This window comes from Acanthochromis polyacanthus, chromosome 5, assembly GCF_021347895.1.
Source record: "Acanthochromis polyacanthus isolate Apoly-LR-REF ecotype Palm Island chromosome 5, KAUST_Apoly_ChrSc, whole genome shotgun sequence".
Classification (NCBI taxonomy): Eukaryota; Metazoa; Chordata; class Actinopteri; family Pomacentridae; genus Acanthochromis; species Acanthochromis polyacanthus.
Window position 1 is genome coordinate 14587719 of NC_067117.1, and position 24206 is coordinate 14611924.

A 24206-nucleotide genomic window follows, 5' to 3' on the forward strand; every position below is an offset into this window, starting at 1 on the left:
AGTCTGAGGGCTGTGTGGTTCAGCGGTGCACTGTAAGGTGCTGGGTCTCACCTGCTTGGGGTCATCGTAGAAGACAGCGATGGAGGTCAGCTTCGGCCCAATGCTGCAGCTCTCTGTGTAGGCTGCACCGCAGTCCTTGTATGATCCCTCTTTGAACTTATAAGCAAAGGTAACATTTTTGATGGGAGGTGGTCCAGTCTTAATAACCACCTCTGTCAGGAGCCCCGAGTACAACAGTAAGCCCCCTACTGTCACAATGAGACAGACCAGGAGGGCAATTATCAGCAGCACCACAAATAAATCAGACATGGTCTCTGAAAGCGGCACAGCTGCAGTCAGGGCAATTCGCAAAATGTGTCCGAGCGAAACGTCCTCCCTCCGAGTTGAATACACCGGGACTGCAGTCCTGAAGCTTCGAGCGACGGCGTAGACAACGTGGTTACTCAAAAAAAGGTGTTAAGTCGAAAGACAAGACAATCGTTCGAGTAGACTGAAGCCAGTTTGTTTATGGTATTTCCCCAAACAGTGGAACACGCTTCCCGGATAGACCATTCTAATCTCTTCAGGGGAGAGGCGTAATGTGTTATCTAAAAGACTAGTTTGCGTTTACAAACCACATCGTTACAATATCATACCTGTGTGTCTTATATTCTAGTCAATATATATCAGTCGGCTTGAGCTTTGTTAAAATTAGCTGGACAAAAGAGTATAACGCATTAATGGAAAACTCGCCCCCTCTATGCATCATTATGGTTCAGCCTAAGGTTTCGGTAGAAAAATAACTGAACAAATAAACTATTAGTTTTTGCTTCTTTCATGTCTCATAACCACGTTTTTATGCTAATTTCCTCGCTCTGTAAAATATGTATTTAGGCCGATCTAAGGAGTGTTTGTGCTGTCAGCTTTCGGGGCTGCTTTTAGGGACTGTGGAGTTGAACAGTGGTTCATCAAAGTATTGTCGAAATTTATAAAGGACAAAATATGTACTGAAACATAAACTAAATCTGAGCACGACACGATTGGATTGTGTGCAAGGACCATAAAACATCAAACAAGTTGAGAGTAGTATGACTGGAAACTTTTTTAAAAAACGAACTAGTACTTTTCCCATCTTCATTATGCTCAGAGCTTTGTGCTGACAGCTGCAACAGTTTGTGTGCTTGACTTGCAAAATTTGAAAATGCATAAGCCAGCACTTCGTCACTAGGGACAAAAAAATAAATAAAAAATCAACACAAGCTGATAAGGACACGTAAGTTCCTATGATCTCAAATCAGAGCAACCACCTGAACAGAGCATGGTTTAGATTTTTTAGTATAATTGTTGATTATACTAAGGCTCTGTTTTGGATCACATGTTAAGTCTTAAAGTCCTGAAGATCTCCATCATACAGTTATTGTGGCTAATGCATTCATGTTGATTAATACAGGTATAACTTAGAGAAAAGCAGTCACCAAGAAGTCACAGTTTCAGTGTCGAAAGATCACCTCTGTAAAGATAAAACCATCAGTTCATGTTTGTCTTTGATTTCCAGTTAAGGGAGACAGAGGCTTGACAATGTTGACATTAGTGTTTAAACAGCTTGGAACAGTACACGTTAATGCTGTTTCAGGGTGGATTTTCCTTCCAAACCAAAGTAGGTCACCTCCTTAATTTTGCCTGCTCCTTAACTCTTTCAAGAGTCCTTTAGAGGACAGATATTGCTAAGGCCTGTTGACATTTTGATTTATGGTCCAGAGCTGGGATTGAGGGTTATACAAGCAGAAAAAACTTGATTAAATTTCAAAATTTGTCAAAATGAGCTTTTCTATTGTAATGCAATGTATTTTGTGTACCTGCCTAATGTTGTTTGTATCTCAGAGTCGTTGGCACAAACAACACTTTTATTGTTAAATGTGGGTTACCTTGTCAAAAAATCAAGGCTAAATCAATCGACTATCCTGCCTTCTACTGACAAAATGCCCAACTCAAAAAAAGGGCAGAAAGAAAACTAAAAACACAATGTACTGCAGTGGTGATGTGTTAAATAAGAAACCACGCGCGGCCTGTACACGATGTCTGTGCTTTAGGCTATAATGTTTTAATAGATGTTCTCTTATAACCCTGCAAAATCAGCCTAATCCTGTAACCCCAGGATTTGTCACAGAGAACTGATACACAAGCATTTGAAAAGCCAGTATGATTTTGTAAACAACAAACAGGAGTTTTCTATACAGACTACAGCACATCAGGTCGGTTTCAATTTTAAATCTGCTTCTTTACAATGTAAGAAATATTTTACTAAAAATGTAATTCTTCCACATCAGTTTCAGTTTTACAGACTATGATGAGGTAATGTGTGGTTAAATGACTTTAACAGGAAGTGTCTGTTCTACCATTACGCATGTTTATTCAAATCAAGTTCTGCTTTTACATGTTCACCAGTGAAAGTATCAAAGATGTTGTTTTCCTTCATTTAAAGCTTATGCTAATCAGTGCTGTCCCTCTTTGTGGGATTTGCCAGGAACAAAGATCGCAGTGTTTAATAAGTGTATTGCTGTGCTGTTTTCCCAGGCTTGTCGAGTTGTTTAATTTGTGCTTATTTTGAGAAAATACTTGTAATGTGAAAGGAAAAATGTTCTACTACTGTAACATGCCACCACTTTTTTGTGATCAATTAAAAGTGCAAGTATGAAAAAACAATGAAGAAAGGGCTAGTTGTTGTCATTGATACACTATCTAGAATAGACAATGGCTTTTAGATTAAATTTTTATTTTTTTTAACTTTAGTTTCAGGATCAAAGCTGATTACAATTATTCAATCTATTTTCTGAGAATAATTTATGTGGCAATAATCTTAAATGAATTACTTGTCAAAAAAGGCACAAGGAATGTCTTTAATACGGAATGACAAATCCATATTTTATTTTGGTGACAAACAAATACAGCATACAACATTTTTTTCAAAACTAAACCTAGTGTGACAACAAGTAAGATAATCTTTAATGTTTTATCCTCAACAGAAAAAGGTATTGTGGAAATATAATAATGTATGGATTTTTTAAAAAAGTGCTCTCATGGCATTATTGCCATAAATATGAGAACTGTGATTAAATGTGTATTTGTGATGTCATACTTGTCCATTTTCCTCTGAGTTGAAGTATTTTGTAAATGCAGAAAGTGCTCATATACAAAGCAACTAAAATGCTACAAAACCTGAAAGGTTGCTTTGGAACTGGGATTCATCCCAAAAACTGTTTATCATTTTGTTAGATAGAATGCATTACTCAGAGTCATCTGTGTCATCTGGATCCAGATCTTCTGCTCTGTTAATCTTCTTAATTTCCTCAGAGTCACTCTCCTGGTCCTGCAGGAAAACACATGAGAAGGATTTGTCAAATACGAATATCTGAGGTTATGAACATGTTTGCATAAAACAGAATTAATGGGAAACATGTTAAAAGTGCAGTGACTACAGGAAACACAGGGTCTCTGGACTGACACCATATCAGACACTTCCCCTGTTAACTGTCACTCACTAATCATTAGCTTGCTAGATAACTCCACCACTTATCTTATCAGCGCTGCTGTTCTGTACAGTTCCAACTGCCTCTCAACCATCAAGGATGGTTTAAACTTCAGTTAGTAATGACTGACTGAGCAGCAGTGAGAGGAGGCAGTTTGAACCTCTTACATAGTCGACTGTACGACTACTGTGTACCGCTTATTCCTTAAAATAAAACATTTATTGTTATCATCTAAGAAAGCTTCAGTCATTTGATTGACTAATTTATACATTTCAATTTTTAGTCTTCCTAAGTCTATAAAAAAATCTTCCAGTTTGTCGTTTTAAAACTCAATACGGTTCATCTTACCTAAAACAAAGCTTGTACAGATGATTAATAAATGCTAGGTGGGCTCTGTTGCTTTTAGTCATGTTACAGATTATTTTCCCAAATCATCTTCACTCTAAATCATTGTCAATAGATTCCAATCTAATAATCACAAGCAACACAACACAATTCATGTTTCAGATTTGTCTCCTTTTACAACTAACAACTACCTCATCTTCAGACTGTTCCTGTGCTTGTGGTGAGCGTTGCTGCGCCTCCTCTTCTTCATCATCATCACTTTCTTGAGACCTCTGAGAGAGAATCTCTTCACCCTGCAGGATACAATATGTCACTCCACTTATTGCATAACTGAAATGGCACCAAGTTCAGTAATGCAAGTTCAATAATGTTTTACCTTCAGGTTGCGATTCTTCAGGTTACCGATCCAAAAGGCCTCCTGACAGTTGTTGAGCGTCAGCGTGGCCTTCACCCTGTACACAAACAGCTCGAGGCTCTTCTTCAGGGCTGGGACATGGTTGGTCAAACTGGTATCCTGGTGAATCTGAGCACCATAATATTTATGATCAGGATAGCTGGTGATAGAGCTCCTGAGGATTAACATATGCACTGCCCAGTAATTCAGCAGAATATCGTTCTCCCTGAGTAGCACATTTGCAACATTGCATGCAATAATTACACAGGAATGAGCAAGAATCTGAAGCTTGAGAACCACCTTAGAATGTCCACACATGTGATGGAGCTGACGAGTGCTGAGCTGGAAGGTTTTCAGCAAGCTCTGGACGTCCTCCTTGAAGATACAATGCATCAAATACAGTCAGTCTTTCTTCACAGCAGACATTTCCCCTTGTCACACAATGTCCAAAGTGTTTCATTTGGCACAGCTGAACAATGTTTTTCTGCGTTTAGCTAAATGAATGATACAGTGAAGCAGAAACTGGGGACTTAAGCATAAAGCAAAGCGTTACTTAAATTGTCCAGTCTTTGCTGTAGATTAAGGTTTCTATGTGAAGTACTGTGTTTAAATAAAATATAGTGATTGGACAAGCATTACAGAATTGCTTAAAAGAGGACATTTATCATATCATATGACTCATCTTGCACACAAAATGAAACGATCGTGTGCAGTTGCGTCACTCAACAGGTTGTTTAAATAGATAACAATGAGGAATATAAAAATTTATGATGGTATAAAGCGCAGCTACTGCAAATGACGCAAGATAGAAATGCTCGTCGAAAACTGTTCATCATGTGTTGATATAGTTTACCGATCAATGCAGCCGTTTATTTCTAACAGTTGCACATTAAAGCTGTGAAACTTTAAATTTCACATATTTAAACTCAGTATTGAAGTGCATGTAGGTCTGTCACTGTCCCACAATGCAGGATATCCCTCTTAATTTTTCGCTAAATCAAAGTGAAATCAATGTTACTGATTGAATAGTCTGCGATAAATATCAGCAGAATGAGACATTTACAGTTTTTCTATCAGCTGCAGTACGAGCAAACAGACCAAATATAAAAACTTATTCATGCGATTTCTGCCTCACCAGCTAAATACATGTTGGGTTTCCATGGCAACACGATACATACAGTGTGGGATACTGTACCAATCAATGGCGTTAATAATGAACAGATCGACAAGTATGCAGCATGTATCATCAGGAGAGAATCTGTGTCGCTCAAAGAGAATCGTTAGTAAACATTTGGTTAAAGGGAGATGCCTCGAATACCCGATTTAAATTTAAACTCTGAACAAAACTTGGTCCAGATCAGGTTAGCTATGTAGCATCAGTTACCATGGAGATCTAGCAGGTTTAAAAAGCGTAAACTCCGTGTTGAGACACACACGCACGGCTAAACACACCTATAGATGCTCTGCACGGCTGACGTGGATTTTTTTATAAATAAACATGTTTTTTTATTGCCACCAACTCGTTGTCTGGAAGCTTGCAGTAGCTCTGTGACAAAATGTATTTTCAAATTCTTTTAAAGGGAGCTCCTTAAATGTTGTTAATGTTATTTGTCTTGTATTGATGAGTAACTTTGTTTTTATTTAGGTTAATATTAATTATGGGACATGTCTACCTACACGCTTCTTATGTGTTAAATGGACATACTGAAAACCAGAAATTAGTGTTTTTCAACTAAGACATCAAGTAAAATTCAACAGTCATGTCTAGAATCTAGAAGCATATAAGTAAAATCAGCTAGTGTGATTTCAAGCTTCAGTAAGAGCAAAGCTTACAGGTTGTAGTCTCACTGACATTCTGGGGAACACACACACACACACACACACACACACACACACACACACACACACACACACACACACACACACACACACACACACACACACACACACACACACACACACACACACACACACACACACACACACACACACACACACACACACACACACACACGTTCTAGTCTAGTAGTAATCACATTAAGGGCAAGAATTAAGTATTTGGTCTTAAAGTAGATAAATCTGACAGTCTTGTGGTGTCAAACGCCGATCATACATCAGCCTGTACTGTGATATACAAACATCCAAGACAAGTACCAGCGATCAAAGGATGTTATGAACTGGAGGAGGGACTTTAAACACGCTTTCAAAATGCCATTGGGGCTTAAAAAAGTCTACCTTGTGTCTTTTGAAACTGTAGTCTAGTAGTGGCATCCCCAGCTTCAGGAAAGACTCAAGGAAAAGGCGCCCATACTGTCAATCAAAACATCGTAATATGTTAATAGAAAGTCACAACTGTTACTGCAAATCCTATTCAACATGCAGAGCCAACTCACCTTTAAGCACACATTGAGCACTGGTCTAGAATCAAATATCTGGAAGAAGATCACAGGACAAATGAGATGAAGCTAACATAAAGACATGCTAAATTAATTAAAAAAAGATGAAGTGAAGAAAGGGCGATCGGTGGTTGTAGTTGATTGTTGTCAGCAGGTTAGGTCAACATTAACAGATATCTACAGCTTTATGACCATGCTAGCAGATGTTACACAGTACCTTAACTAGGTTGACCATAATGTGAAAATCTCGAACAGCCAGGGTCCACGTCAGCAGTTTCACACTCTGAGCCTAGAAGAAGGACATCAGTTAGGTTGTCTCACTTATGTGCATCACCCAAAAGGACTATTAGAAATGCTCTTCATTATGAGTTTACACTGCACATAATGTTCTCCCAGTTGAAAGCTACAGTTATAAAGAATGTGACAAAAAAACTGCAGATTAGCCATTTTCTAGTGTTTTGTGGGTCAGATTACACTGATCTGATTCACAGTACATACAGGAGAACACAATGAACACCGTGACACCTAGTGGCTGACCTCAGTGCTGTCGCTCATTTTGCCAGCAGGAATCTTCCGCACGGCTTTCTCCAGCTCTGCCATCAACACTTTGTAGAACACCAGGAAAGTCTGCCTAAAGAAAAAGACAAAATAATGGAGGAGCGAACAGCAGAGTTGTACTATAATAATGGCTGAATAAACCGTTTTTGTGCTAATTTACTGCAATTACAGCTGTAAGAATGTGGCTCAGTACTCCCAGGTGCTGCTGTTACCACAAAAGCAGGATCTAAAAGCACATGGATCTATGCAGCTGCTCAGCTAAAGCAATGGTACATTTCACCAGTGGGAAAAAAAAAAAATCATTCAGGTCTGTTACTGAAGTACAAGTACCAATACGGCAATGCAATAATGCTCCATTACAAGTCAAACTCCTGCATGAAGAATTCCACCAAAGTAAAAGCTTTAAAGTTGTCAAGGCAAACTGTAGTTAAATTATTAAAGTAAAAGTATTGGTTTGGTCCCTCTGACTGATGTATTATTATATGTGACATTATTAAAATATTAATAGTTAAGCATCAGTGTGTCAGCAGGATGTTGCTGTTGGAGCTGCTGCAGGTGGAGCTATTTGCACTTTTTTATATCCAGTTTTACATGCAGGGACAGCAGGTAAATCTGGCAGGTCTTGAAAGGGAAAATTAAATAAAGTTTGTAAATCTTTGGGACTTTTTAAGAGTTTTTTGGTGAGATATTGACTAATTTGCACAATGACTGAAATGAAACCAAGTGAGAGGTTTGGAGGGAAAAATCACTTATTGGTAGAGATGGTAACAACTCAGACATCTCAAATGTGACCACGACTACACATTTCTCACAGAAGCTACAAATGTCAGTGGTTTAATCTTTAATCGTGAGTTATATTTTAAAAGTTTCTTATATTCTCCACTTTGTAAAATCTAAAGCTGTTAACTAAATGTCATGAAGTAGAAGTCACAATGTTGCCCTCTAAAATGAAGTGGAAGTATAAAATAGCATAAAATGTAACTACTCAAATAAGCACAAGTGCCTCAAAATTGTACTTAAGTATAATGTTCATACTTTCCAGCACTGTTTAACTCCAAGGCAGCTAAATAAAGGGTTCAGGTTAGGCTGATGGTGAGGGCTTACCTGTTGAGAGTGGGCCAGGAGGTAGAGCTCTCATCTTTCGACATAGTGATAAGCTCTTGCATTCCTTTTTCAGCAATTTCTTCCACTGCCTTCAGAACATCTTCAACATGTTCCAGGTAGATGCTGCAGAAACATGAGAAGAGACAAAAAAAATCTGAAAAAGGTTCATACTTGTTCACAGCTATCATAATATGTGGTTAGAAATGTTGTGAAATAGCGACTATGTGCTTTAAAATGTGTCCAGGTAGGGAGACCCAGTCCATGCATGAACATAAAGTATCTTACTTTAGGCATCCCTTTAAAGTTTAAAGGGGAACTTCGTTTTTTTTCAACCTGGGGTCTGTTTCCATATGTAATTTCATACATGTGATTGATGGAGAAATTAATTTTTGACATAGCTCCAGTATTTAGGCAGGCAGGCAGCTTAGCAGCTCAGCTAGCGAAAAGTATGGGGCAACTTGCCCCCCCGCGTCAAAGTCCGCCCTAACGTGCTTTTTTCCCCACACTGACTGGCTCGGATAGTCTCAATGAGTGTCCCACAACATACAAGAGATGAGAAGTGAGCGAAAACCTCCACATTACCTGGCGATCACTCTTTGTTGTGGTCTGTATCCAAAGCTCAGGACGCTAGAAAGCAAATCTCGTTCCGAAATCGCGCGTCAGTGTGAGGAAAAAAGCACGTTAGGGCGGACTTTGACGCGGGGGGCAAGTTGCCCCATACTTTTCTCTAGCTGAGCTGCTAGCTGAGCTGCTAGCTGAGCTGCTAAGCTGCCTGCCTGCCTAAATACTGGAGCTATGTTGAAAATTCCTTTCTCCATCACTCACATGTATGAAATGACATATGAAAACAGACCCCAGGTTGAAAAAAACCGAAGTTCCCCTTTAACATAAATTTGTTGAGATCACACTGTTAAGAAACTAACAGAACTTAATTCATGATGACTGAGTTACGTCCATTCACTGAGCTGCTTGTGTGGTCTATTTATGGACAGCTCACCAACTAAACAGACATTCCACAGCTTCCAGCTTCCACAGGCAGTTTTTATTTCAAAAAACATGACACACACCAACATAGAAAAGACACATATTAAACAATAAAGGTAGTAAAGAATTACTCAGCATTCTGATATTTATTCTACAAATGAGTATAAAACCTTTTGAGAACCTGTGTGTTTGGTTTAATATAAGCAGACATGAAACATAGTATTTGAAATTATGAATCAGTGTGTTTTGTCCATGTTGTGCTGTAGAGTTTCCACTGTAGACCAAAAAGGGCCTGGCTCAAGAGTGACAGAGAAGCAGTCAGTTGGCTGCTAGATGACAATAACTCCTGTAAACAGCTCCGTTAATGAGATTCACTACCATAATATCATGGGCAGTATGGTGGGGCAGGGGTTGGAACTGTCGCCTTACAGCAAGAAGGTTCTGACTTTGAACCTGCTAGTCTGCTGCATGGAAGTTTTAACTTTTAAAAACCCATATAATTATCTACAACCATAGCAACATAGTGTTCTAGCAATAAATCATTTTCTGAATTAGCCTTACTGTGGGATTTATGATCTGCAGTTTCTTATAGTGTGTGATAAACTGCAGTGCCAATCTATCAGTTATGCTCGAACACAATCACTTCGGTTGTCTTCCACTGATTCTACATTTGGATTTCATGTCTTAAAGTGCCATTAATGACATTCAGACTCACCTCAGCAGACTGTGAAGGGCTTCGTTGAATTTGGCCCCTCGCTCCTTCTCTCCGCTGGCTGTCACCCAGTCTTGGCAGAGGAAACGTCGTGCAAGGGAAGCTAGGAAGAAAAACTGGCCAATTATCATCACACTCTATTGGATTGTAGGTAAGTGAATAAAAATGAGGTAACACATCAGGCTGACCGGTCTGCTCTCTGTAGGTTGTAGAACTCCCTCCTTTCTCAGACACAGTGGACAGAAGCTGGGAAAGACTTAGCGCTGTGCTGAGATTTGGCATTGTGCTGCGGAAGTTCAGCAAGTACTCGAAACTGTGTCTGAAGAAAACAAAAGCACATATAAAGATGTTTATTTAGTCATCATAAAAAAATGCTAATGAAAACAATGGGCCTCATGCTAAACAGCTCCTGTACACAGAGCTCACTGGAGAGCATTCTGCAACTGGGCATGACTTTCTTTTTTTGTTCTGTGGCATTATGAGTCACCAAAGATAGAGCCTTTTCAAAGTAAAAATAATCGCATACATCAGTTTTTCTTCTCTGCCTCTAAAACTTCATCACTCACTTCACAAGCTGCTCCATGGTCAACTCAGCTCCTCCTTCTTTGAGTCGTCCAGCCAAAACTCCCAGCGCCTTCTTCAATAAGCTGCGCTGTCCTGGCTGACTAAATCCAGACCTGAAGGAACAAAGCTTAATATCAGCAGGAGACAGACTGACACTCCCAATGACTCTCAAGCTTCAACTGAACAGATTTCTTCTGACATGAAAGTCGGTGGTGTTGGTTGTACTCACCAGCTGAAGGTGGTGTTCAGAACCTGCAGGAGCAGCTGGTATCCTGATGACATTAACTGGTACTCTTGCTCATCTGTGGCCGGTCCGTCCACAACGCCGTTGTTCTCAGACAGTAGAGTCTGTAAATGCACAAATTCATATGAGGGAATTTTGCTTAGAGACTTGGAAGACTTGGGATTTTCTTCTAAATGGCCCAGAGAGTGTTTGATTTCATACCTGAAAATGGTTGTGGCAGTTCTCCAGGTGTGAGCAGAGGGCTGGCATCAGCTCGACACAACAGGAGGCAATGTCCTTGGAGCTCCTCTGTTGTAGGTGGGAGAAGCCCACACTTTTATCGGCCCTTCCCTACACAGTGGTATATTTCATTAAGTTGCATGTTACAGTTATTATAGTTTAATACGGTTGTGAATAAGTACTGTTGACACTCAGAGCTTCATAGTATATTATCGTAGACTATAAAGGACAGATTTAAACCACCTTAATTTGCTTTCCTCCATCTGAAAATCTGGGAAAACATCATCATGGATTCAACAATGTATGAACGGATACCAACCTAAAGTGTGTAAATTGTTACATTCAGTTTTCTGGTGTTTCTCGTTCCTTTTATTTGTACCTTGAGGAAAGGGGCTCTCTTGGCGGGGGCAGCAGTAAGACTAAAGTCCAGTTTGCGAAGCATATCCTCCAGCAGGAAGACAAGCTCAGCAGGGCCCAGCAGAACCTCCTCTCGCACCTTTGAAATGTAAAAAATATCATATTGATGATGTTCATACATAAATGTGTGAAGTACATTACAATCAGCTCTCAATGGCATAAAATAATTCATTTCCAAGCAAATGTGCCTGCTCCTCAAAAGTGGGAAAGATGCTGGTTGGGTAATACTCTGTTTCTTAAGAAAAAGAAACCTTCTAATTTGTTTTCTTACATTGGTGTGGAGCTCAGAGTCCAGCAGTGAGCGTGACAGCAAACCACACTGCAGAACGCTCAAGACTTCCATGTCCAGCTCCCTGAAAAATGGCCTGTAGGACGCCAGACTGACACCTGGCCGGAGCTCCTTTTCTTTCTCTTTCTCTGGCTGCTCCTTCAGCACAAGAAAAATCACATTTTAGCTCCTGTGCATATTAAACACAGAACCATGTAAGAGCTAGATGTTTACCTGCTGAGTTTCCTCGGCTTCAGTCGCCTCCTCAGGCTGAGAGTTGCTTTCTGAGGAATTCTTACCAGGGGCCTTCCTCTTCTTTCCTGCGCCATCTAAACAACATGTGTGAGTTAGACAATTAATTGTACAAATTCATTATGCAGGCTGTGTGTTCACGCAGTAGTTTTTTCAAACCATCTTTGTTTCATATCCCCAGTGACCAGAGAGCGTACATGGCTGGTAGAGAAAAAGCAAAGCACTCAGCCCGTTTCATGTGGCAACTGCAGGCGTTTTAGTTGAAAATCTTTGAACAATTCAGGAAAGCGCTGCTGTATTCACTGTTCCTTTCTTGGCAACTAATCATTTGGGTGGAATTCAACTCTTGGGTAACCAAAAAGAGGAGTCTGTTCTCACAATGTCTTTTCATCCTGAGGTTTAAATTTGTCTGACGGAAATTGTCACGGAAGGATGATGCTAGTTTATTGTACAACAGCGATTTAGAGCGGGGATGTTTCAAAGACGTTATTGTGCGTCATCCCAGCAGTTTTCGATGAAACCTTCTCCAGCATCTGAGAGTAAATCACTACCTTTCTTTGCCTTATTCACAGGGGCCGCTGAACTCGGCACGATCCCATCTGTGCTTTCTCCATCAAAGTTGGAAACAGGTGGAACATAGCCAGGTGTTGCTGAAACACAAATTAAACATGAGATATGTAAACGTTTTAGTAAAACTGACATATTGCTGCATAGTAAAGAGAATTTTGAGATCTTCCATTGCTGCATCAAAAACAAAAACACACCTGCCAGAGCCCTTTCCAACAGCGTCTGAAGGAAGGTGATATTCTGCAGGCGAGTCATCACTTTCATCTTCATCTCAATTTCTTTGACTCCACAGAATCCATTTATGATCTGTAAGAGCGCACACAGCTTCAGTCAGATCTTATACTTGAACGTATGAACTGTATTCAACATTGAGATGCAGTTACCTCTCTGAACCAGTTGATGGTGTGAAAGAGCAAAGTACAAAGAAACTCCTTCTCAGCTTTGGACAGGCTCTCCACTTTTTCCACTACATCCATGTCTGTTACGATCAGAGGGCAACCTGTGACGCAGCAAATATAAGCACACAAGCATAAATGGTTTCAAAGCCATAAAAACTAAGAACAGGCTGCTTTTCACGAGCAATTTGTCACTTCCTCTATCTTACCCAGAAGGCCATCGATCTCCTCCAGGTCTCCTTGATGCTGTTTCTGCTCACACAGCCTCAGGAGGCGGAAAAACGGAGACAAACAGAGCGGAGACACTCGCCTGCCCCCACAAGACACAGAAAACAAATCTCACTGATTACATATGTATCTGAAATATAACTACACACGTGAAACTGTAATTTTGACATGACTGCAATTGAAATACTACATTGACTATTATTCTGTTATTCATCAGAACTGGAAAGAGATGGCAGAAGTTGTGTGACTGACTTTTGTGCCTTCTTGGTTTGATTTTGTTGCTCTCCTTTGTTTTGGAGGTCTTGGACCAGCACAGGCAACAGGTTGATGGCGATCTCTGACTGACTCTCCCCCTCATCCAGTTTGTACATCACACGGGCCGGAAAGGGGAAAGAGCTGAAACAAGCATCGATGACACCAGATAAATATTATAAAACGTTTAAATATTAAACATTCAAGTAAACTGTTCATCACTAACCCTTTTATTTCCGGCCCAATGTCCACAATAAAGTCATCCTGGAAGTCCTCCAGGACGCTACTTCCAATCATTTCCTGACAGCAGGAGGAAGATAATCACACTAGAGGGCTTCGCCATGGTACAATTTCATCTTATAAAGGAGACTGCATGACAGCAAGGGCATCTACAACGTATTTCATTAAGAACATCAAAAGATAAAAAGTCATTTGAGGCACACCTGCACTTGTGGGTCCAGAGTTGTGTTCGAAATCAAGTTGGCCAGTTCATCGTAGTACAGAGCTGCAGCTTCAGGCGAGCTTTCACTGCTCGACTTCACCAGCTCCAACAGAGCCGTCACCTGCAACAAGCCAGACATAATATATTGAAAGAACAAAACATTTGCAACAGAAGTGATGAAATTATTCTCAAGTACAACAATAAAGAATATGACAGCAGAGAAATTATTTCTTCCAGTGTCACAAGTTGCTCGCGATGTATTTGCTTGGATGAATATCTATCTATCTATCTATCTATCTATCTATCTATCTATCGAGATATCTTCCCTTACTAATGGAACTGCTCCTTCTGGTAGCAAACAATAATGTTATTACCATAAGATACAGATAAATTACACTTGATTTAGCACTTTGTTTTTAGCTAAAATAAAATAAGGAAGATGGCAAAAATTCTAAATGAAGCTCTAAAGCCAGGTTCTCAACTCATCAAAATAAAATAAATGCTTTGAATGAGAATTTTAGTCACAGGCTTTTGGCTTTTTCCTACACCAACACTAAAACTAGAACAGAAATACAGAAAAAAAGTCAATATTTAATGTCTATAGCTGCTACAATTCACTAGCAAACCATAATCAGAATGAGAAAGCTACCAAATGTTCTGTGGCATGTTTTGAATGATACACTACAGATAAAATAAAGGTGGGAAGCTGAATTTACAGATACAGAAATATCAAAGGACACGGTGAAAGAAATATGCACTGGAGAACATCTAACAACCACGTCAAATCCATAGAGGGAATGCAAAAGGAAAATAATTCTGACCTTTATTCGGCAGCAGAAATAGTGGCTAAAATGGGCTTATTGTGCTTAATAAAAATTTTAAATAATAATTACAAATAATAATAATAGTAATAGTACAGATAAATGTTAGTGGAACTGTGATACAAAAATTGGCGAAAATGGTTAAAAATTCCTCTCCGACCATACTATATGGACTGAGCAGGTCTGGAAAATATATCAGACGGAACAACTAACTACTGCCTTTGACTCCAAAAACTATTTGTATTAAAAGGTGGAGCCCTAAAACAGTGAAAAGATCAACTTTAGTTCATCACAAATGCATATTTGTCTTCCTAAATCATTTTACTTTTAGTGCATAATATTTTTTTTTTCATTTTTTTTATGGCTTGGTCGTTCTTTTCTTATCCTTCTAATTTGATTGTATTTTAACCATGGCGATTACTCGTCTAAGCTGAAGCTTTTGGTAAATATCAATATGTATCTATTTAGATACTGCAGACCAATTTGGGAATATGACTGCATATGTTTTTGAAGCTGAAATTAAAAAAAAAAAAGGCTGACAATCCCTCATCTAAAGAGGTGCTTAAAATTAAATTTAAAAAGCAAATAACTGAAAGATCACAACCTGAGGCGCACATAAACTTTGTTGTGGTTCTTAAATGTCTAATAAGTACCTGTCTGAACGTCTCCTGGGGCAACGACCCATTCTCTGATCCTTTCCCTTTAGGACTGGGATGGGATGAGAGCGGAGAAAACAGAGTGAGATCAGGACAGAGAGAGACTGAAAGGACAAAAATAGTGTTTATCTGACGTGTGAGAAGCAGCTCTTACCTGGAGGCCCCCATGCTGCCGACTATCATCACAGCGCCAATGATGCCGATACGTTTGTACTTGGGCACAGTGCTGGAAAGCTGTTTGCGGATCACTATGTGCATGTCATCCTGAGGGGGGAAAAAAACCCACAATATTGACAGGTGAGTAGGGAAAGGACAGCAAGAAAAGGCAAAAAAAAAAAGGACTTTGCCCTCTGAATGTGCGATTCGGCACCTGGATGTGAGATCCTTGCTGCTGCTGCCCAAAAGCCAGTCTGCTCAGAAGGTGAAAGAGTCTCCGAATGTGCTGGGGCGTGAGGTTGTCCATGTAATCCAAGATTCCCTGTGTCAAATATCAGAAACAGTTGGAAACTAAACCAAACGCAATGCTGAGACGCTGTCATTTCTGCTTGGATTAGCAGTAAAAACACATAGGTCATCTTGTTACCTTGACAAAAACGGCATACAGGGCCATTTCTGCAGGTTTTTCAGTGACTAGACCGCAGAGCAGCTCCAGAGCCATGTCCACCTCCCCATTCACGCCGCTGCACACATGGGTCACTAGAGAGCCCACCACCTCCTGCAAAACAGAAAACAACAAAGCAGAGTTTACCCGACGCACTCAGAAACACTCAGATATGCTCAGATTTAATCCCAGACCCACCTGATGGCAGTAAGAGTCAAACGCAGTGAAGGAGTGTCGGTACATGTGTCCACCAAAAGGCACCATGCAGGGGTCAGGGGAGCGCAGCAAGCTCTGAGCCAGAGCCAAGACGGAGGGGAAGTAACCTCGCATGACCTACAACATAACCAGCAATACATAAAGCACTTTTTTTTTTTTTACTGCAACAGTATAAAAACAGTGCTACAGCTGCTGTGTGTGAGCTTGATGTCCTCAGGCTGACCCACCTGGCCATAGTCCCTGAAGGTTTTCTGCAGCAGAGACTCCTGGATGAGTCCGGTCCTCACTTTGACCTTCAGCACTCTCTCTGCCCCCCGTCGGCTCTGGTTGGCGTTGGTGGAGTGGAGGATGAACAGCACCAGCAGATCTATCACCTGACATAGTGAGGGAAAGATACACAGTTAAATTTTTTTTAAAAAAGACATAAAAACATGGTTGAGAAATGTCCTCCATTTCAAAATGTCATATTTTCACCAAATCCAACTTTATTTTTTAATAATAAATGAATAATGATCAATAGATTATCAGAAAAAACAATCATCTTAGTGAATCTACACATAATGGTGCTTTTTAATAGCTTTAAACGTCAAACTGGTGAAATCCAAAAACGATCCATAACAGTGATATTCAACATGTGTTGCCTTTGGGCCTCTGTAATATTGAAATATTGTTATTATCCACATTCAGGAGAATTTGTCCAATATCTGATATTCTACATGTGGAAGTTTCTGTACAACATCAGCTGTACTTATGTGTATGTGATCATTGATACTTCCATTTCTCTACTGGCGTGCCTACATTTTAGTTCTATCCCCTATTGAGAGAATGCCAAGAGTGTTCAAAGCAGTAATCAAAGCATAGGGTGGCGATTTTGTAGAATGTAAAATATAAAACATGTTTTGACTTATTTAACACTTCTTTGTTTACTGCATAATCCCACGTGTTCATTCATAACTTTGATGCCTTCAGTGAGAATCTACAAAGTAAATAGTCATGAAAATAAAGAAACCCATTAAATGAGAAGGTGCGTCCAAACTTTTGACTGATCGTGTCTGAGCAGGAGACATGGATGACACAATGTTCCTACAATTAGCCAGACTTCCTCAACACAGTGTTTCCAAAATGATATTATTATCAAGTCATTTCTAAATCATAAAGGCCTCCATTCTCCGCCCAGATTGGGACCAACCCCTCCAGTCAGTGTTCATCTGGAACACACTGAACTCACCTTATGATCCTCCACTTCCTCCACAGACTCCATCGCCTCAAAACAAAACACAGTAAAAGGAAGTGAGACTGAGATGAAAGGGAATACGACTCATTATTAACTGAATGAAATCTATCAAAATAATCCACAAGGCAAGAAGGTTTTAGAGCTAATGAATGTGATACCTTGAGCCAAGCCTCAGAAATGGATTTCTGGAATCGCACTGCTGACTTGATGCAGTCCAGAACCAAAACAACACTGTCCTGGCTGCTGCCAGCTGCTGCTGTGGAAGTACTCCTAATCCAGAAACAGACTTATTAGACCACATCATCAAAATGGGTTCCGGGCTACAAGCTTTGATATTGAGCTGCAGCTGAATTTGAATGTGTGTCATCTTACGCCGCTGCTCCTTTGTTCTTGATGCGGCTCTGAGAGGCCTGCAGCACGGCAGGAAGAACACACTGCTCCAGCTCGAGTTTTTTACGAAGATTACACACCACCTGAACACACACAAACACGTGCCATGGTAACTGATTTCACAATAATGTTCTACGACAGCAGAAGAACTGGTATCAATATTATATTGTTTTCTGAAGGCTTCAGAGCTCCGACCTCATATGCGTCAGAGGCTGACACAGAGTGCAGGATGAACTTGACCACCACAGGGAGATCCTCCAGCTGTACAGCAGCTGATGTGGCCATGACAGCTTCACGGACCTGAGAGGGCAGACAGCAGCAGAAAACAACCCATCAACATGTGAGTGCATTTGTGTACTGCAAAAATAACAAAATAAATATTCATGGGAAAAAAAAAGGGAAAATCTGCCAGAAAAAAAATGCTAAAAACAAGTTAATACTGTAACATGAAATATTGTAATAAAAAAAATAAATAACAAGAAGTATCTGTAAAATAATTAGAATTTGTGAAATTGCATGGTCACACATTGTAAAAGAATGATTGTTTGCAAAAAAAAAATACAGATTTTAATGTGGACATTAGTTACAGTTTTTACTATTATCTGTAATTTAACAAAACAGGGAAAATCTGTAAAATGACTTCTATTTATTTTAACATTTTTTCATCTTAATATATTTTTAGAAAAATCAAATAACGGTAAATATCTGTTTTTGCTGGCTTAAATGCACTAAAGAAAGTGTCATTTTCTGATCAAACACTGTAAAAGAACAGATGTGGGCATTAGCAATAGTTTTGACCAGTTTATTGTTGCTGTTTGCTTTTGTAAATTAATACCTTGCAATTTTACAAGTGATTATCTATAATTTAAGAAAATAGGGAAAATCTGTAAAATAACTTATTTTTATTTACTATTTTTTTAATCTTAACATATTTAAATGTTTTTTTAAATAATGGTAAATGTATGTTTTTCCTGACACTAAAGAAACTGTCATTTTACGATCATATACAGTAGAAGAACAGATTAATTTTTATAAAAATAGAGATTCCTGATGTGGACATCAGCAATAGTTTTGACCAGTTTTTTTAAATTAAGACATACAGTTCACTTTTTTTTGTGTGCATGTGATGTCCGTGCGCTACCTCTGTCAGCAGTGAGGAACTGAGGTTGAGACTAGAGAGGGCATCCAGGATGGGGACGGTCAGCTGAGTGTTCTCCTGGAGCAAAGAGCTGCGGGGGTGAAAACGGCTGCATTAAACCTGCTCACTAAAGCACAAGAACAACAGATCTGTCTCGGAGATTTACTGCTCGTACTTGAGCTCCCTGGCTATGTCGTTGTGCTGGGAGTCTTCCAGTATCTCCGGCAGACTGGTGATGATGTCACGCTGAACCTCCACTGGGGCGACCGACACCAGCTCCATGAGCTTCGCCGCCAGCTCCTGTGAGAAGAAACAGAACGAAGAAACAAAATCACCGCGCCGAATCTGATGGTGATATGATGGAGGCTGATGGGGAAGATGAAAGACGTGATCACAGGGGCAAACTGAGGGTTAAGCAACAATAAAAAGAACTTTAACAGCTGTGATGATCAAAGACGCGACACAACCGTTCACACAGAGACGATTACCTTGGCGTCTACAACTCTGTCTAACCATTTGAGCTGATTAATAATCATGCGTGGAATACTGAGTCCTCCATCAGCAGCACTGTGAGGAACAGAACAGGATTAAAACTGGAAACATATTCCAATGAAGCACAGTGAAAAATGTATGCAATAAATGTATCAAAAATTTGTAAAATAAACCAATAAAACACAAACCCATCAAGCATGAATTCAGGGAGTTTCTCGAGCAGCGTGTTAATGATCAAAGTCTGCAGGACAGACAGCATGAATAATGGTTAGAACCTGCATCTTCTTTACATGTAGTAATGCAGAGGCATCTTTGTGAAAATGTGATGCAGTTCTCTGCAGAGGAAATCACACCTGCAGCGTCTCAATGCCCAACAACATACGCAGCAGGCTTTCCTGGAAGGAGCTGGTAGAACTGCAGCACAGAGGAGAACATGTCAGTGGTGAGTGAGTTACACAGCAGCGGACAGGAGACTCTGTGTGACAATCACCTGGAGCATCCATCAACCAGCTGTGGAACACAGGGAAGGAGGCAGTTCCTGAATCTGTCCGAGTTCTCAATGTAAGACTCCAAGTCGGTGATGAATTCCTGTATGATCTAAGCAATGAAAGGGCGAATAAGGATAAGCAACAAACTCCAAGACAAATCCATTGATTTCTGTGTCTAATTCAGGATTAGGACGGGGTCGAAACTCACACTAGGGTACCTGGGACTCTTCTGGAGCTGCTGTCGTATTCGCTTCTGGAAAACTACTTGGTCAACAGCTGAAGGAGAAAACACGACAATGGAAGTAAAGATGGGACTTCATTTACTGACCTGGTATGTTCTAAAACTCTGACTGAGTGTGATTACCAATCTCATTGGATGTGCCGGAGGGTTTCAAGGTGACTCCTGCCTCCCTCAGAAAGACGCTGAATACACTTTCATTTGTCTCTTCTGGAACAGCCTCCTTAGGTTGGCGACCGGTGCTGCGACTCTTCTTTGCCTCTATGGGAAGTGGAGAATAAACGTTGCATTAAAAAATCCTGTGGAAAACAACTATACACCTTCTCATATAGAATATTTTTCATAAACAATGCAGATTGTACTTTACTCTCAGTGTAAACTGTACTGTCATTCCTAAGTTGTTTCCAAATATGCCTGGTTAACTTAGGAACACTGCAGGGCTAATCTGGCACTAGAGTGTACAACAGAAGTGAATTAAATATGAAATTTATATTTGATGTAAATTGATTCAATGATTCAAAATTTTACCCCCATACATTTTTCTCTTAAAATGTCCCACATGTTGGGACAATTGGATTCAAGTCAGGCAGTGCCGTTTTGGGTGAGATTGTGCAACATTTATTGATTTATCTGTTATTTTATCAAATTATTTTCTTACACATATATGTCTTGCATTGTCTATTTTATATATATTTTATCTTACCCGTTGTTACCATTTCATCCCATGAAGGAGAGGCATTCAAAACCTCATTGTACACATGTCCAAAGACAATAAAGTAAAATGTGATCACACCAGAATATCGCACTTCTGTCACGATTCGGCATCTCGTCAGCCAATATCTAAAAATCTATAACTGCCATCTGGCCAACACCTTTTACCTTCCACTGCCAGGACCGTGCATTCACTGTGGTGGTAGCTACTGAACCAATTTATGCCAAACATGCTGGGCTCCATTTGAGCTCAGGAAATTCACGTTGATCCCATCGGATGAAAGAATGCGCTTTATAAATCCTGTTTCTTTTCATGCCCTTTTGTAAAGCATAATGTTGCAGTTTTGTGCCAGAGAGCAAACAATAGTCGCTGTTGGTTATTCTGGATGACTTTTATAGGCCATGACACAATCTACTGTCTTTCACATGATTAGAGCTGTTCCAAAAACTCTGATTTCCACTGATAAACCCCGTGCCAAGTCTGCATCATGTACCCACCTGTTTTGCAGAGCTAGACTGTGCAAGTCGTGCACTATCCGTGGCTCTGATTAGTGGTACGGTCAGGGGCCACGTTTTATATCTCTGAATTACTGTTATAACTGTGTTTTAATTGATTTGAAGCTGCTCCTCAGTTTTCCTGCTGTCCTTTCAGTCTTCGTGGAGTCACATAGTCAGATTTTTCTGTTCCTCCAGCAGTTCTTTTCCATTTGGAGTCATGATGCAGGCAGAGAAAGATTAATGGTCCCAAACCAAGAAAGTTCTGGTGTTTCACAACTGTGTTCATGACATTATCTTAACTGGCAATCGCAGGTGTGCTCAGTTCTGTTTCAGTGATGACAGACTTTCTAAATTGTGTGCCAGTGATCAAAGGTTCATTCACTTTTGTTGCACTGAGTTTCTACTTTGGGACCTGTATTTTCAATATGGTCAAATAAGTTTATATTTTTTATTATTTATCAGAAGAAATATTTACTTGAGAACTTCTAAATAATGTAATAACTGAGAAGTGATGAAGCTTTGAATGATCTGGCATTTAGGTATTAGAAACCGGTTTGTCCCTTCTGTTATATACTGTAGTTATGAGCTGTTGTGAGGCTTCATAAAACTTACTGGTGTTTGTAGAAGCTCCCTCTCCTTTCTCCACAGAGGAGCGTCCCCGTTTGCGCATCATCTGTTGAAACATAAAGGTGAAAAAGACGTTAAAAGTTAAACTAAGCTAGCATTCACAGGAAAGAAAACAAGCTAACCACTGGACATCTGTAAAGTCTACCATTACAGCTAACGACTCCTGCTAGTTCGAAAATTCAACAACTACAACCAAATATGCGTTATTCATGTATCCATATATCGAGAAGATGTTGCTGGCTGACAAAAAAAAATCAAAACGATAAAATAAAGACATACTTCAAGCAGGCAGAAGACCAAACACTGAAGTTACAAAACAAACTTCCGCGCCAATGTGCTTAATGCGTCATCACGTCACCGATGTGGATTCGCGGAGTGTGGCAGCTTGAAAGGGAAGGCCGGAGGTTACTTCAAAAATCAACTATAGACCTGATATTTAGCTCTATCATAGGTTTGTCTCTTTATTTAAAGTGTCTATCAACATTTTAAAAATTATAAACATGTTTTCCTCGGACTCTAGTTTCTTAATACTGTTTTTTAAACAGTTTGGCCGTTGTGAGGGCGGTGTTCGAACTGGCTGCATTTTAATCGCGAAGAATCTGCCCGGGATACGCCGTGGAACGAAACAAGCCACACTTGCGCAACTACATCAAAGAGTGGATTTTTAAGATGATTCTGTGCCGCTGCCTCCTTCATATCGTTTGAGTTTATGAACAACATTAGCCCGCCAACGTCTGGATTTCGATCTAAACAAAAACCGTAATGCGCCTTTCAAACCAGCGTCACTGAATAAACTAGCAACTGGTGGTAAATAGCTAAACAAAGCAGGTGCTTTCAACCACAGAGGTCCTTGTCCCCCTCATGAAATATACAAAGTTAACTCACGGCACCATAATAAAAGAGGGCGTTATAATTTTATAATAACTATGATTTACTACACTTGCATTTCCCCCCTTGTATCCTTTTGAAAGTTTTTGTTTGTTATTAATATTGTGCTTTAAACACCTGGTCAAATTCGTCATAAATGAAAACCTGCTTGACGAAAATGGATTCTGATTCTAACTGATTGCTAAAATAGTAGAAATGATTAAGCATGAATACACACAGAGTGTCTGTAAGAGTTCAGTGTGAAGAGCGTTATATGCAGCCTCTACGAACCCAGCCGAGAAAAAAACACTGTTTCTCACTCTTTTGCACAAAATTCCAATAATAAACTTTGCTAAAGAACATGAAAAGAAGGCTGATGAATATTGGGAACACATTCTTTGGAAGTGTTGGGGAGATGACACCTGTGAATATACCAAAACACTGTCTGACAAGATGACTCCTCGTATGCAGAAGCTTGGCAGAAGAGGAATAATTCAGCATGATATTGACTCAAAGCACACAGGTGGCCAGTCTATCACAAATTCACACCTACAGACAATTTAGAATCACCAGTTGTGTTTTTGGACTGTGGGAGGAAGCCATAGAAAACCCACACATGCACAGGGAGAACATGCAAACTCCATGCAGAAAGATCCCAGGCCAGGACGTGAACCGGGGATATTCTGTGAGGCAACAGTGCTAACCATTGAACTACAGTGCAGTAAAGACAATTAAAAATAAAAAAATAATATGAACAGGACAAGCCCATCACTTAACTTGAAGGTTTGTTTTTTTAAAAAAAAAAAAAAAAAAAAAAGACATTTGGCATATCTTTAAAAAACAAAAAAAGGAGAGCAATAAAAACTGTCCAGCAAGAAGCAGCTGGGGGGGGGGGGGGGGGGGGGGGGGGAGTGCAACACTGATATTCTTTACACTGAGGAGGATTGAATCCATTATCAAACGCATGGACAGGTGGACAGATGAAATACTCCACCCTCAAAAAAGAAAAGAGATTTGACTCTTGGTAATGAAAGGAGACTTTTGCTGCATGCAATTCCTACTATTGAATCTTTAATTAAATGCAGTAATCAGACTCAGCTTTAATGGCCAAGGAATTTGATTTCGGCTGTTGGTGTCATCCTAGGAATGTGGAAAGAGAATAAGCAAAAAAAAAAAAAAAGAAACTACACAGAGAAGAACAGGGAAAATAGTAGCAATAAAATAAATGTAACACAATATATACAGATATTTACAAGCTAGAAAATAATGTATAAACACAGTAGTGCAAAATGATAATTGCATGATACAGTGCAAAAAGCAGAGAATGCTGTTCATAGTGCAAAAAATGCTGTACATATCCATTGGAATACTGTCTATTGTAC

General features: G+C 39.7%; 2 protein-coding genes across 2 annotated transcripts in view; both read right to left on the bottom strand.

Moving 5' to 3' along the window:
• The window catches only part of tex264a (testis expressed 264, ER-phagy receptor a), a 76190-nt gene extending 75641 nt beyond the window's left edge, over positions 1 to 549 (bottom strand). Inside the window, exon 1 of the mRNA XM_022192228.2 lies at positions 52 to 549. Within this exon, the coding sequence (XP_022047920.1) occupies positions 52 to 309 (258 nt within the window). The 5' untranslated portion in view covers positions 310 to 549. The remainder of the gene's footprint in view (positions 1 to 51) is intronic.
• A 2338-nt stretch (positions 550 to 2887) lies between these two features.
• fancd2 (FA complementation group D2) lies at positions 2888 to 22301 on the bottom strand. Its single transcript, XM_022192223.2, has 44 exons — positions 22237 to 22301; positions 21943 to 22003; positions 20248 to 20382; positions 20092 to 20159; positions 19886 to 19992; positions 19749 to 19809; positions 19584 to 19636; positions 19392 to 19470; positions 19079 to 19203; positions 18907 to 18994; positions 17961 to 18065; positions 17748 to 17848; positions 17534 to 17645; positions 17370 to 17405; positions 16369 to 16515; positions 16124 to 16258; positions 15908 to 16039; positions 15695 to 15802; positions 15479 to 15588; positions 15322 to 15376; positions 13849 to 13968; positions 13632 to 13705; positions 13406 to 13549; positions 13135 to 13235; positions 12914 to 13029; positions 12728 to 12836; positions 12515 to 12613; positions 11946 to 12040; positions 11715 to 11870; positions 11406 to 11522; positions 11009 to 11137; positions 10793 to 10911; positions 10566 to 10676; positions 10188 to 10318; positions 10003 to 10102; positions 8304 to 8426; positions 7179 to 7272; positions 6859 to 6930; positions 6639 to 6677; positions 6481 to 6555; positions 4546 to 4620; positions 4228 to 4374; positions 4043 to 4144; positions 2888 to 3346 (listed from the first exon to the last, which is right to left on the bottom strand). Exons 2-44 carry the CDS (start codon positions 22001 to 22003, stop codon positions 3263 to 3265), a joined length of 4350 nt encoding a protein of 1449 aa, XP_022047915.2. The 5' UTR covers positions 22237 to 22301; the 3' UTR covers positions 2888 to 3262.
• Positions 22302 to 24206: the final 1905 nt, after the last annotated feature.